Genomic DNA, 15,097 nt, shown 5'->3' on the forward strand with positions numbered 1-15,097 from the left:
CTGCCACACTGTAAATTTGATAACCTGGGAAGTAGCCTTTATGAAAGGAACACACTTTGTTAGAAAAATGAAGACAGATGGGTTAGCCAGCTGGAGTAGGAGAGAATAGACCCTTAATAAGAATACCTGGCAGTACGTCACCTGATACTTATCTTTTACCTGAGCCCCAGAAGCTCCTTCCTTCTCTTGGATGGATGATTATTCCTCTCTTCTGTTGATACACTTATTGCTTATGAAATACCAGGTTAGTTAATTTAAGGAAAGCAAAATATAATTGAATGCAGTACGTTCAGTGGTAAAGAATATTTTTGCCATTATGCCATAGTGCAGTAAAGACTCATCTAAATTTCCCTATGCCTCTGATAGGATTATATTCCTAAACTTTCAATTCCTAGTATTTAATTTACTTTTACAGACCTCTCTAAGGCTTTCAAGTAGCAGAATATCTACTCCTGTTTAAGATTCTAAGTCTCTAAAGAACAATAAAAAATAAACAGCACCAGAAAACAAAGTTAACTGAAGTAATCATGATAATATGTTGATCTTACTGGATAATTTTCCTTTCAAGAGGGAAAATCTTCTGAAAACATTTTTTTTTTTTTAAATCTTCTTTTTAGGATTTGGTTATTCGTCTGACTGATGATACAGATCCATTTTTTCTGTATAATCTTATTATATCTGAGGAAGATTTTCAAAGGTAATTTTTTTTCTGTTCTTAAAACTAGGAATAAGTTTCTCAGTTATATGAATGTATTTGTACTATTCTCTTTGAAACATACCTATTTAGAACTTTTAGTTATTCTGGGAATACTGGATTGTTTGTTGTACACTTGATTGCTGTGTTGCACGTCACTAAAACACTCAGGGGTCACTCCAGGGGAACTGGGCTGCATGAAATAACCACACAAGAGACAGAAATAACCTTTTTCTTTGGGGATGCTGTGACGGCTTCTCTGACCTTAAGGGTCTGCAGAAGGAGAGAGAGAAAGCAAGTGCTAACCCCTTTTATTGAGGAGAAGCCATTCAAATAAGGCAAAGGGTCAGGTTTTAAGGGGCTGAGTCTAGCTTCATGATGTCTGCTGTCAGCAGATTGACTGACATCTAGGAAGGCCACACCCAAAGGCAGGGGACACACAAAGGGCGTTTCCAAGGAACATTCTATCCCAAACAGGGCAAGGGGTAATATCACAAAGGAACAAGTGAGCATAGCTCAACCCATGGGGCTGTAGGAAGACACGCCTATCCAGGGAGACACATTTATGTTTTCTTTACCTTTAAGATCTGGCTACCGTCTTCAGTTACTTAAAAGCAACCAGATCACAGGGTGACCTACAGTGTCTCAGCTGACCAGGAGGGGAAGCAAACGCTGGTTACATGCTATGTCGGCCTCCCACACTTGATTAAGGATGTCTTTGAAAATAAATATTCATAGAATATCAGAAGTCTACATATAACAGCTCAGAAATTTCTAGCTTTGACTAAATTTCTTTACTTTTTTCTCTCATTAAGTAAATTCTATAAAATATAAAATTCCCTAGCTTAGTTCTTGATTATAATAGGTATTTAGTAAAGAAAAAATCTTTTAGGGTATTAATTATATAAAAGATAGTAATTAAATTTTTTTAAAAATTCTTTTCCTGTTTCTTATATAGTTTAAAATTCCAGCAAGGTCTTCTGGTAGACTTCTTAGCTTTCCCACAAAAATTTATAGATCTCCTTCAACAGTGTACTCAAGAACATGTTAAAGAAATTCCAAGGTAAGTTGCATGAGAATACTACATTATTAAACAAGATAGATGCCTTTGAAAGACGAGCTGATGGCAAAATATTTCCATGAATTCTAAGTAACCCTATTTGTTTTAAAACTGGATTAGAGATCCACTAAATTTCAAACTTAAAGGAGTCTTGATTAAAATCAGAAATATTTAACTATTAATTCTCATGTTTTGACAAAACCACTGAAGTTATCTAAAATATAGCATCAAGTATTTGCTTTTTTACTGATCTTGGAAAACAAGAAATATAAGATTTTGTATGTACATGTTCATATCTGGGGTGCTAATGCCTAAGCCATTTGCCATCAACCTTATATTGGTTTCATCAATTGATGATTTTTCAGTCATTTATTTCTATAGGAACAACAAAATGATGCTTTTCTAAATCTATCATTCTTTCTATGTTGGTATAATTCTTCTATCAACTTTGCCTTATCAAGCAGGGCTATTTGATGACTTTGCAAGTTCATATAGGAAAACATAAATGCTTGATTCATACTTTTAAATTGTTAGCTTTCATAGTTAAGAGCTCGTAAACTGTTTACTCCTGTGGCATTCAATGAATTTTTGGTTTTAGGTTTTGCTTTCTGCCTTCTCACTATGAACTCAAGGACTTTTATATATTTACTGTGTTTTGTCAACCTTTCTCACCCCAACACCCCAACTTATCTTTTACCAGTAGGAGTCCTTTTACATTAGCCCCTATGATTTCAATGTGCTCTCTTTTCTGGTCTTTCTAAGAAGAGGAGCTTCATTATTTCATTAGTTTGTTATAATGGGACATTTTCTTTTTAAAGGTTTTTGCTACAGTTAGTTTCTCCAGCAGCTATTTTGGATAATTCACCTGCATTTTTAAATGTGATAGAGACAAATCCTTTTAAGCATCTTACACATCTCTCACTAAAACTCTTACCTGGAAATGATGTGGAAATAAAGAAATTCCTAGCAGGTTGTTTGAAATGTAGTAAGGTAAGTTTTTCTTTTAAACTAGTTTTCAAAGTATTTTGATAAATCACTAAAGAGCTGCATTGCCCTTATTTTTTGTTTTCTGAATAAAGGTTTGTTGCATGTAATGAACTTAGTTTGTTGTTTTTCATTTAGTTGAGGTACAGCAAGTATAGAACTAGACCAGAAATTGAGAAACTTAGGTCTCAAGATTTTTACTAGTGTTCTATAACCTTAGGCAGGCTACCTAAAACACTTGTGTCATGATTCCATCAGTGGTATATATCTATGAGAATATCTACTCTATCTAGCTCTTCTTAAATGAGATTATATATATGAAAGTGTCTTGAATATTAAAAAATGTAATAAGATATATAGCACAAGAAAAATCATAGTGTTGCCACTTGAGAGTTTTTAGAAATTTTTTTACATTAAATGTTATACATCAGTGCATTTCCACTGTAAATGGTGCATAGATCATCTGGGGATCTTGTTAAAATGCAGATTCTGATTTAGAAAATCTGAGATTTTGTGTATCTAACAAGCTCTTAGGATGATGCCAGTACTTATTTTACTATACTTTGAGTAGCAAGGCTACAAATGATTGAATTAAATTATAAACTGTACTATTTTATTTTTATAAATAGGAAGAAATATTATCATTGACACAATCACTAGATGATGTTACTAGACAACTGAACTTGACACAAAAGGTAATTCATATTTCATTTTGAAAGTCAAAATGTCTTTGTCTTTGTAAGTCAGTCAGATATTGATTCTTAATTGCTTCTTGAATTAAGTCCATGCTTTATATTTTCTTTCAAAGTATTTTACCATTGAATTTCCCCTGCTTTTTGCTACCTTTCACCTACTAATTTCCTAATGTCATGCTTTCTCCTTTACTTAATTCCACTAAAAACTTCTATCATCTCCAATATGACATGCTTTCTGTAATTCTTCATGAAATAAGATATTTAGTTTCTATCATATATTAGTTCTTTTCTCTCCTTTTATTCACCTCATTTCTTTGACTTAAAATGGCTTTTCAGTTCCTATGTTCTAAACCTTCTTCCCTTATGGTTAGAATTAATTCCTCTGCTGGGCTTCATCTCATTTCAGTTGTAGCTACTGCATTTTTGCCATTGGTCCTTTAAATTGACACATTTTCCCCAAATTACCTGATAAGCTGCATGGCTTCAGGCAGAAAATACTGGGGATCATGTTACTGCATTGCATGTATAAGAAATTAACTCCTCTTTATGACTTGAGTGTTCCACCTAGGTTGCTTTACTTCTTAATACCAGAATGCTTCTGGAGATTAAACCCAAGGGCACTCTACCACTGAGCTACATTTCCAGCCCTTTTTATTTTAAGACAGGGTTTGCTAAGTTGCCCAGTCTGGCCTTGAACTTTGAGTCTTTCTCTTTCAAGTTTTCCCAGTAGCTGAGTTTACAGGAGTGTGCCACCATTCCAGGCTAAGTGCTAGATATAATTAAAAGTTTAATTAAAGATAATTAAGCTTAATTTTGGACCACTTGAGCTCTAAAATTCCTTTTATTCTAATCTTGATTCCCTCAAATATAAAACATCAAATATAAAAATATAAAAAAGGTTTGAGTATGTCTTGACAAGTTGAAATTTCACTTTCTTTAATACCCTTTTAAGTATTGCTGTGTGTTATTCAGAAGTGTAAAATATTCGGGAGATTATCTTAATATTTTGTACCAAATTCTAATATAGACATTATCAGAAAAAATACAAGAATTAGAAAAGTTACGGAATGAATGGGAATCACACACAGCATCATTGACAAATAAGCATTCTCAGGAACTGACGAATGAGAAGGAAAAGGCTTTACAGGTAAGAATATTAGAAGTAACTGGAAAAATAAATTTTTATTGCTGTTGATTTTGTTAATTATAAAAGTAATAAATGCTTGCTTTAAGTTGTTCAAGCATTATGAAGTATATAAAAATTGAAAGTTTATCTTTCAAACTTAAACTAAAAGATAATTTATAAACATTTTGATATGATTTTTCTGAACTTTTCTCTGCATGTGTAAATAATGTGACTTATAAATATTTGTTTATTTATACTAATGCAAATTATAATTATAGATATATGTGCACACATGGTGAGTTTAATTTTGTTCTGTACTATTAAAGTCTTATTAGATAAAAGATTATAGCCTTTTTCACTTTGCATAAGATAATTCTATCAGTTCAGATATTACTTTTTAGTGGCCGCATAGTATTCATCGAATATAATGTTATTTACTTACTGGGGGATATATAACTGCTTTGATATTTTGGCTGTTACGAACAATAGTGCATTGGACATTCTTTGTTGAGATTGCAATATAGCTATATAAAATATTGAGGGATACTGTAAATTTGCTACTCAAAAAAGTCATACTAAATATAATCCCTAAGATAATTATTTCATTATTATTATTATTATTATTATTATTATTATTATTAACCTTCTTATTTGAAACCTGATAGGTATCACGGTAGTACTTTGTTTTGATTTACATTTCTTAGATTTAGAGGGAATATAAGCAACCTTTAACATGACTTTTGATGATTTTTGTTTTGAGGATTACCTTTTAATATCTTTTGTTCCCTTTTGTTGTGTAATTATCATTTTTCTATTGCTTTGTAGTATGACTTCTTTCTTCCGTTTTATAGCTTTTTTATTTATTTTATTTTTTAAAGAGAGAGAGAGAGAGAAGAGAGAGAGAGAATTTTTTTTAATATTTATTTTTTACTTTTTCGGCGGACACAACATCTTTGTTTGTATGTGGTGCTGAGGACCGAACCCGGGCCGCACGCATGCCAGGCGAGCGCACTACCGCTTGAGCCACATCCCCAGCCCCTGTTTTATAGCTTTTTTAATACTAAAATTTTTTATTCACTTTACCAGATGTTTGCACTTGAGGGTACAGATGATTTTTTTTTATGTGTAACTTTCACCAAAATTAAGATTTGGAAAATTGTACTACCCATCTAGGTTCCCCGTGTGCTTTCCTGACTTATATAATACTCTTGTAGAAGGTCATCACTTGTCTGACTTCTGTCATTATTGGTTAGTTTTGCCTGTTCATACTTATTTCTCATGCTTTTAAAAAACAATATATACTGGGTTGGGTTTGTGGCTCAGTGATAGCGCATTCGTTTGGCATGCGTGAGGCACTGGGTTTGATCCTCAGCACCACATAAAAATAAATAAATAAAGGTATTGTGTCCATCTACAACTAAAAAAATATTTAAAAGAAAGCAATATATGAGTTGTCTTAATTGTTTTTACAATGATTTCTTTATATTAATAGTAGATTTTCTGTGAGGAAAGTCCTAGCAACAAGTAGAATCATCCTTCTTTTATGTATTATTATTATTTAAAAAAATTTTTTTTAGGTATACATGGACACAATATTTTTATTTTGTTTATTTATTTTTACGTGGTGCTAAGGGTTGAACCCACTGAGCCATAGCCCCAGTCCTGTGTTATTTCCTTTTTTTTTTTTTTTTGAATTTTTAACATTTTATTTCCCAGTTTTCGGCAGACACAACATCTTTGTATGTGGTGCTGAGGATCGAACCCAGGCCGCACGCATGCCAGATGGGCGCGCTACCGCTTGAGCCACATCCCCAGCCCCTGTATTATTTTCTTGATCCTACTTATTTACTTTTCTTTTTCATAGAATTTTCTATTAATGTTTGTTTTTCGATTCTTATAAATCCATCCCCCAAATAATTTTCTGCATCTGATGTTCTCCTAAAACTACTGTGTGCCCTAAGACTATATAGGGTAGTCTTTTAATTTGTTCTAATTAGTTATACATGACAGAATACTCCACCATGCGGCCAGCGCAATGGTTTCATTAATGAGGTTCTTGGCATAAAAGTTATCTAGTGAGATCAAAATAAAACACACAGACTCAGTTACCTTATTTTTATTGCCAGGTCCGAGACGGCTCCCCTCTCTGGTTTCCACCTCTAACCGCCTGGCAGGGCAGCAAGGATTACTCAGGGCTAGCAGGAGAGAGAGAGAGTGAACATGCCAGGGAGTAGCCTTTTATTGGGGAACAAGAAATTCAGGGGAGAATTCCATCCAATGAAGGTTGAGGGGGGGGCCGCATTCCAAGGTCAGGGTCAGTGATTGGGCCCCTGGGGTCAGTGGTCAGTCACACCCCCACACGGACGGGTTCTCTCATCAGGAGAGGTCCGGGAAAGTTCCGACACAGCCAGAAGCCTCAGACCCAGACCGGGAGTTGCCCAGTCATGTGTCAGGATGGCTCCCCACAGAATACATTTTGACACATTGTACACAAATGGAGCACAACTTCTCATTCCTCTGGCTGTGCATGGTGCAGAATCACACTGGTTGTGTAATCATACATGTATATAGGGTAATAATGTCCATTTCATTCCACCATCTTTCCCACCCCCTTTCCCTCTCTCCCTCCCCTCTGTCCAATCCAAAGTTCCTCCATTGTTCCCTACTCAACCCCCATAAGATATTCTTTTGACATATATGCTTCTACCTGTACAAATTATCCCTTTTTCATTGGGTTTTATTATTTTCCTGAAGCTATCCTGCCAAAGATTAGTCTTCCAGAATGGAAATGATTTTTCTTATTTTTTTTTTTCTAAAAAGTTCAAATGATTCAGAAGTAAACAAATATATACTTTGTAATCCTATCACTCATTCTTTTTCTTTCCTTAGAAAAGGACCACAATAAACTCATTATTTGTACTGCACTTGTCCTCTATTGATTGTCTTTAATGTCTTCATAGGCTTATTCTAGTTTTTTTTTCATGATTACTTGTTCAGTATTTTACATGATGGTATTTTCATTTTTATATGAGCTCCTTTCTAGTTTTTATGTCATTTGCCCTCTCTCTCCAAAAATGAGGGACTCCCTAAAGTAGTAATTGTAAGAGTCTCAGAATATTTTATGAAAGAGGAGTTCTCCTGCACTACTGATAAGAATTTGAATGGGAACAAGTTTTCTGGAATGTTATTTTTTATTTTTATTTTTATTTTGGTACTGGAGATTGAACCCATGGGTGCTTTACCAGTGAGCTCCATCTTCAGCCCCTTTTATTTTTTTGAGACAGGTGTTACTAAGTTGCTTAGGACCTTGCCAAATTGCTGAGGCTACCCTTGAACTTGCTAACCTCCTGCATCTCTGGGATTACATTTGTGAGCCTCCACACCTGGCCAGTCTTGTAACTTTATTAGTTTTTTTTTGTTTGTTTATATTCTCCAATCTGTAATTTGATTATGAGAAACTAATTTTGATTTTGGATTTCAGATCTGTGATTAATACAGTTTTACTTGTAATTGTGAAAAACTGGAAACTAAAATGTCTATATTGGAGCAGGGGTTAGGTGAATTATCAGTAGCTATGGCATGAAATATTTACAAAGGGAGAACATGTAAATTGTACAGGAATAAAAAATATGGTTAAATTGTGTACATATCTTGATTTTGTTTCATAAATTTGAATATGTATATTGTGCATAAATGTGGGATGTTAATATGAATATATAAATGACAAGACAGGAATATTCCTAAATATTTAAGAATGACTCCTTGTATAGGATTATATGTTATCTGTAATACCCAATGTGCCTTTAAGAATGTATATATCTTTCAAAATCAAAAAAATATGCTTTCTTTTTAAAAAGATTTTTGAATTTGATAGTGTTCATTAATAGATAGTGTGGTATGATTGGAACAGGCATCAGAGATTGCATCATTACAACTATGTTCACATTTTATAGTTGATAAAATGTAACTGCTGACTATGAGATTGGACCAGTGATTAAACCTGGCCATTTTTACAGTTACAGATATTTTTCCATTATAAAACATATATATATATATATATATACTGATTGTTAAGAACTGAAACAATACTGTGGTGCTTTAAGCAAGAACAGTGTTCTTATGTACTAGTTTTTCTTTAGTGCAAATATGTTCATACTAGATATACATTTTTTTCTTTTTTTACTTAATCATATATCATTCTTCCCTTAACTTAATGATCATTACTTCCAAACATGTGAGTTTAAGAGAAGTAGAAATTCTGAACAAGATCACAATGGTAGATTTGCTTTTATTGGTATACTTTCTCCTTCTTGAAAACCATAATTGAAAATAGACCTTTTTAAAAACAGGAAACCTAATAACTTTAAAGAAGAAATTGGGGTTATTTTTCTTCAAATCTTTACATATATTTGTGATTTTTTTTCATTTATTTTTATTCAATAATAGGTACAGGTTCAATATCAACAGCAGCATGAACAACAGAAAAAAGATTTAGAAATCCTCCATCAACGAAATATCCACCAGCTACAGAACAGATTGTCAGAGTTAGAGGCACTTAATAAAGACCTAACTGAAAGGAAATATAAAGGAGACTCCAGTATTAGAGAACTTAAAGCAAAACTTTCTGGTGTTGAAGAGGTATGTTGGCTTCTACCCCTGCATCCTAATTTAAAAGAGTGTTTTAATTTGGTCACTTTATTTTAATTTGGTTACTTATATTACTTGTGTGGATGGGGTTCTCTGGATGTACCACAAAGATCTTTTATGGTGTTAGGATAATCATTTCAGATAAATGCAAAATGACTGAAATTTGATAAAAAGAGCTAACTCAGACAGAATTGAGGTAGGCTTGGATATCTTTAGTTAGGACCTAGAGGAGCAGTTCTTTGGCACATCTTTCTGATTTTTCAGTATATATTTTTTAAAAAAGATTTTTTTAGTTGTTGATGGACAAAATACCTTTATTTTATTTGTTTTTATTTTTATGTGGTGCCAGGGATCGAACCCAGTGCCTCATATATGCTAGGCAAGTGCTCTACCACTGAGCCACAGCCCCGGCCCCAATTTTTCAGTATTTTTTAATAGTAGTGTCTTTATCTCATGGGGTATTCAGTGTGACAGGGCTAATTCTTTCCTTCAGCCTACATAATATATCAGACAATTATATGAGGCTTAGTGTTCCGTAATAGTAGTGATAATGGTAAAGGTAATAATAGTTAATGTTTACCAAGTATTTAATATGTGATGGTTACTACTTGAGTGCTTTGTGTACCTTCACTCAATTCTTAAAATTCTTTTGGTGCTGTTATTATCCCTGTATTATAAGTTACAGAGGGGTTAAGTAACTTACCTAAGGAAGAATGAGCATTGAAATCCATGTATTATTTGCCTATCTTTGGTACTACTTTGTTCTTTCAAGCACCAATTTTTTTTTTTTTTTTTGCATGCTACAAATTGAACTCAGGGCATCAGACATGCTAGGCAAAGACTCTTATCACTGAGCTACATTCCCAGCCTCTCAGAGAAGTTTTAAAATCTTGGCTGTCATAGCATATTTGTTGATGTTTTGGCACAGATGATAGTTTCTTACCTAGCATTATTATACATTATTATCACATGAGTTATCAGAAAGTATATGTAGTTTGGTTTTTTTTTTTTTTTTTTTTGAGATAGGTTCTCACTATGTTGCCCAGGCTGGTCTTCAACGCCTTATCTCAAATGATCCTTTGGCCTCAGCTTCCCAAATAGCTAGGGCTTGAGGTATACACCACTGTGCTTGGCTTGTAGATATTTTTGATACCTCTTATTTCTTTTTTTTCTTTCTTTTTAATATGGTTCTGGGGATTGAACCCAGGGCCTTGTGCATGCAAAGCAAGCACTCTACCAGCTAAGCTATATCTCCAGCCCCTGGCTTGTAGATTAGTTTATTGTATTTAAAAGCAAAGAGAACCAGACTTAATTTCAGTAGTCAGTTATGCCAAGAAGCTCTAAAGATTTACTGATTTTTGGGCTGGGGATGTGGCTCAAGCGGTAGCGTGCTCGCCTGGCATGCGTGCGGCCCGGGTTCGATCCTCAGCACCACATACCAACAAAGATGTTTTGTCCGCTGAGAACTAAAAAATAAATATTAAAAATTCTCTCTCTCTCTCTCTCTCTCTCTCCTCTCTCACTCTCTCTTTAAAAAAAAAAAGATTTACTGATTTTATGTTCAGATCCTCATAAGAGTTCTGCCTTGACAATGGATGTCCAGTTATTTTCACCTACACCCTTTGACCTTTTATGCTAGTTAGTAAAACATTTCATATTTCATGTATGGTGCACTGGGAGTCTAATTGCTTCATTATAATGGTATATAATTTTTTCTATCAGACCTGAAATTGGATAGTATATTAATAGTCTTCATTATGTTGTTTTTTTTTAATATGATCCAAACCAAAGTATTTCTTCCAAGATTTGCAAAATGCTTACAAATTATGAGGCTTGGGAACTTTTTTTTTTAATCTCTTAGTATTCAGTTACCTAATTATTTAAAACTACATTTTTAGATATTAATACTCTTTTTTTTTGCCTATGACATTCCCTTTGCTTTATCAAAATAATTTTTATTTTGAAATATATATGTATGTAAATAATGGCAATAAAATAAACACCCACGTAGCCACTGAAGAAACAGAATCACTGTGATTTCTTTTTTTTACTTCCCAACCCTGTGTGTGCAATATTCCCTTGGCCATCCGATCACCCCCACCTTACAGAAGTTTGTGTTTTTGGTGTTAGTTTTAGATTTATTACGTAGGAAACAGAAAGAAATCCCTGTTCAATGCATTAATGAACAGTGCATGGTTTTACATTTTAGATAAGTGAAACCCTATCCAATGGATTCTTCCATAATTTGCTGTTTTCACCCAACATTACATTTTCAAGTTTTATCCACATGGATGCACTTGGCTATTTTTTGTTGAGTTTTACAATCGTTTGGCTTCCATCGTGAGATCATACTAACATTTACCTACATCGCTGTTGATGAACATTTGAGTTGTTTTCAGCTTCTTGTTATTGTGATCCAGATCATTCTGAAAATACTTATTATGTGCATCTCTGGGTACATATGCAAGTTTGTGTGTGTGTGTCTGTGAATGTATGTACTGAGATTAAAAGTGCTAGTGTGTGCATGTGTTCAGCCTTAGTACAAATCACAGAATGGCTTTCCCAATGTGGTTGTTGTGTGTAAGTTGTACCAACTTACACACTCACTACCATCAACATCGTCATAACACTTGATATTGTTAGACTCCAATTTTTGCCAAATAAGTGGGTGTGAAATGACACCAACTTTTGGCTGAGTGTGTTGTCCACTGTAGGCAGCTGATTTACGTTTTCTTCTCTTATGCTTATGGGCCATTTCTTGTTTCCTTTCCAAGTCCTTTGTGCTTTGGGGGCTGTTTTTTTCCTACTGATTCTTATGCCTTCTTTCTGTTTCCTGGATATTAATCCTCTATTAGTCACCCATGTTACTAATTTCTGCTATTTGTGGTTTTTCTTTTACTTTCATTATGACATCTCTTGGTAAACAAAAGATCTTGATTTTTTTTTTTATTGGTTGTTCACAACATTACAAAGCTCTTGACATATCATATTTCATACATTAGATTGAAGTGGGTTATGAACTCCCAATTTTACCCCAAATGCAGATTGCAGAATCACGTCGGTTACACATCCACATTTTTACATACTGCCATATTAGTGACTGTTGTATTCTGCTACCTTTCCTATCCCCTACTATCCCCCCTCCCCTTCCCTCACATCTTCTCTCTCTACCCTATCTACTGTAATTCATTTCTCTCCTTGTTAATTTTCCCATTCCCCTCAAAACCTCTTATATGTAATTTTGTATAACAATGAGGGTCTCCCTTCATTTCCATGCAATTTCCCATTTCTCTCTCTTTCCCTCCCATCTCATGTCTCTGTTTAAAGTTAATCTTTTCTTCCTGCTCTTCCTCCCTACTCTGTTCATAGTTGCTCTCATTATATCAAACAAGACATTTGGTATTTATTTTTTAGGGATTGGCTAGCTTCACTAAGCATAATCTGCTCTAGTGCCATCCATTTCCCTGCAAATTCTATGATTTTGTCATTTTTCATTGCTGCATAGTACTCTATTGTGTATAGATGCCACATTTTTTTTATCATTCATCTATTGAAGGGCATCTGGGTTGGATCCACAGTCTTGCTATTGTGAATTGTGCTGCTATGAACATCGATGTGGCAGTATCCCTGTAGCATGCTCTTTTAAGGTCTTCAGAGAATAGTCCAAGAAGCGCAATAGCAGGGTCAAATGGTGGTTCCATTCCCAGCTTTCCCAGGAATCTCCAAACTGCTTTCCAAATTGGCCGCACCAATTTGCAGTCCCACCAGCAATGTACAAGTGTACCCTTTTCTCCACATCCTCGCCAGCACTTGTTGTTATTTGACTTCATAGTGCCTGCCAATCTTACTGGAGTGAGATGGTATCTTAGGGTGGTTTTGATTTGCATTTCTCTGACTGCTAGAGATGGAGAGCATTTTTTCATGTACTTGTTGATTGATTGTATATCCTCCTCTGAGAAGTGTCTGTTCAGGTCCTTGGCCCATTTGTTGATTGGGTTATTTGTTATCTTATTGTCTAATTTTTTGTGTTCTTTGTATACTCTGGATATTAGGGCTCTATCTGAAGTGTGAGGAGTAAAAATTTGTTCCCAGGATGTAGGCTCCCTATTTACCTCTCTTATTGTTTCTCTTGCTGAGAAAAAACTTTTTAGTTTAAGGAAGTCCCATTTGTTGATTCTTGTTATTAACTCTTGTGCTATGGGTGTCCTATTAAGGAATTTGGAGCCCGACCCCACAATATGTAGATTGGAGCCAACTTTTTCTTCTATCAGACGCAGTGTCTCTGATTTGATACCTAGGTCCTTGATCCATTTTGAGTTAACTTTTGTGCATGGCGAGAGAAAGGGATTCAGTTTCATTTTGTTGCATATGGATTTCCAGTTTTCCCAGCACCATTTGTTGAAGATGCTATCCTTCCTCCATTGCATGCTTTTAGCCCCTTTATCAAATATAAGATAGTTGTAACTTTGTGGATTAGTCTCTGTGTCCTCAATTCTATACCATTGGTCCACCCGCTTGTTTTGGTACCAGTACCATGCTGTTTTTGTCATTATTGCTCTGTAATATAGTTTGAAATCTGGTATCGCTATACCGTCTGATTCACACTTCCTGCTTAGAATTGCTTTTGCTATTCTGGGTCTTTTATTTTTCCGTATGAATTTCATGATTGCTTTATCTATTTCTACAAGAAATGCCGTTGGGATTTTGATTGGTATCGCATTAAACCTATAGAGAACTTTTGGTAATATCGCCATTTTGATAATGTTAGTTCTGCCTATCCATGAACAGGGTATATTTTTCCATCTTCTAAGATCTTCTTGTACTTCTCTCTTTAGGGTTCTGTAGTTTTCATTGTATAAATCTTTCACCTCTTTTGTTAGGTTGATTCCCAAGTATTTTATTTTTTTTGAGGATATTGTGAATGGAGTGTTTTTCCTCATTTCCGTTTCAGAAGTTTTGTCGCTGATATTGCCTTTGATTTATGCGTGTTGATTTTATATCCTGCCACTTTGCTGAATTCATTTATTAGTTCTAGTAGTTTCTTTGTAGATCCTTTTGGGTCTTCTAGGTATAGGATCATGTCGTCCGCAAATAGTGATAAATTAAGTTCTTCTTTTCCTATTTTTATGCCTTTAATTTCTTTTGTCTGTCTAATTACTCTGGCTAGTATTTCAAGGACTAAATTAAATAGAAGTGGTGAGAGAGGGCATCCCTGTCTTGTTCCAGATTTTAGAGGGAATGCCTTCAACTTTTGTCCATTCAGAATGATGCTAGCCTGAGGCTTAGCATAGATAGCTTTTACAATGTCAAGGTAAGTTCCTGTTATCCCTAGTTTTTCTAATATTTTGAACATAAAGGGATGCTGTACTTTGTCGAATGCTTTCTCTGCGTCTATCGAGATGATCATATGGTTCTTATCTTTAAGTCTATTGATGTGGTGAATAACATTTATTGATTTCCGTATATTGAACCATCCTTGCTTCCCAGGGATGAATCCTACTTGATCATGGTGCACAATTTTTTTGATGTGTTTTTGTATTCGATTCACCAGAATTTTATTGAGGATTTTTGCATCTAGGTTCATTAGAGATATTGGTCTGTAGTTTTCTTTCTTTGAGGTGTCTTTGTCTGGTTTCGGAATCAGGGTGATGTTGGCCTCATAGAATGAATTTGGCAGAGCTCCCTCTTTTTCTATTTCCTGAAATAACTTGAAAAGTATTGGTATTAATTCTTCTTTAAAGGTTTTGTAAAACTCCGCTGTATACCCATCCGGTCCTGGGCTTTTCTTGGTTGGTAGTCTTTTGATGGCTTCTTCAATTTCATCCATTGATATTGGTCTGTTCAAATTGTGTGTATCCTCCTGACTGAGTCTGGGCAAATCATATGACTTA

At 34.5% G+C, this 15,097-nt stretch overlaps 1 protein-coding gene across 1 annotated transcript in view; it reads left to right on the forward strand.

Annotated features, from left to right (window-relative positions):
- The window catches only part of SASS6 (SAS-6 centriolar assembly protein), a 52,627-nt gene that overhangs the window by 6,527 nt on the left and 31,003 nt on the right, over positions 1 to 15,097 (forward strand). Inside the window, exons 3-8 of the mRNA XM_081308863.1 lie at positions 618 to 697; positions 1,653 to 1,757; positions 2,573 to 2,744; positions 3,368 to 3,433; positions 4,461 to 4,580; positions 9,006 to 9,197. Of these exons, the coding sequence (XP_081164989.1) occupies positions 618 to 697; positions 1,653 to 1,757; positions 2,573 to 2,744; positions 3,368 to 3,433; positions 4,461 to 4,580; positions 9,006 to 9,197 (735 nt within the window). The remainder of the gene's footprint in view (positions 1 to 617; positions 698 to 1,652; positions 1,758 to 2,572; positions 2,745 to 3,367; positions 3,434 to 4,460; positions 4,581 to 9,005; positions 9,198 to 15,097) is intronic.

Source organism: Spermophilus citellus, assembly GCF_964194105.1.
Source record: "Spermophilus citellus genome assembly, chromosome: 9".
Taxonomy (NCBI): domain Eukaryota; kingdom Metazoa; phylum Chordata; class Mammalia; order Rodentia; family Sciuridae; genus Spermophilus; species Spermophilus citellus.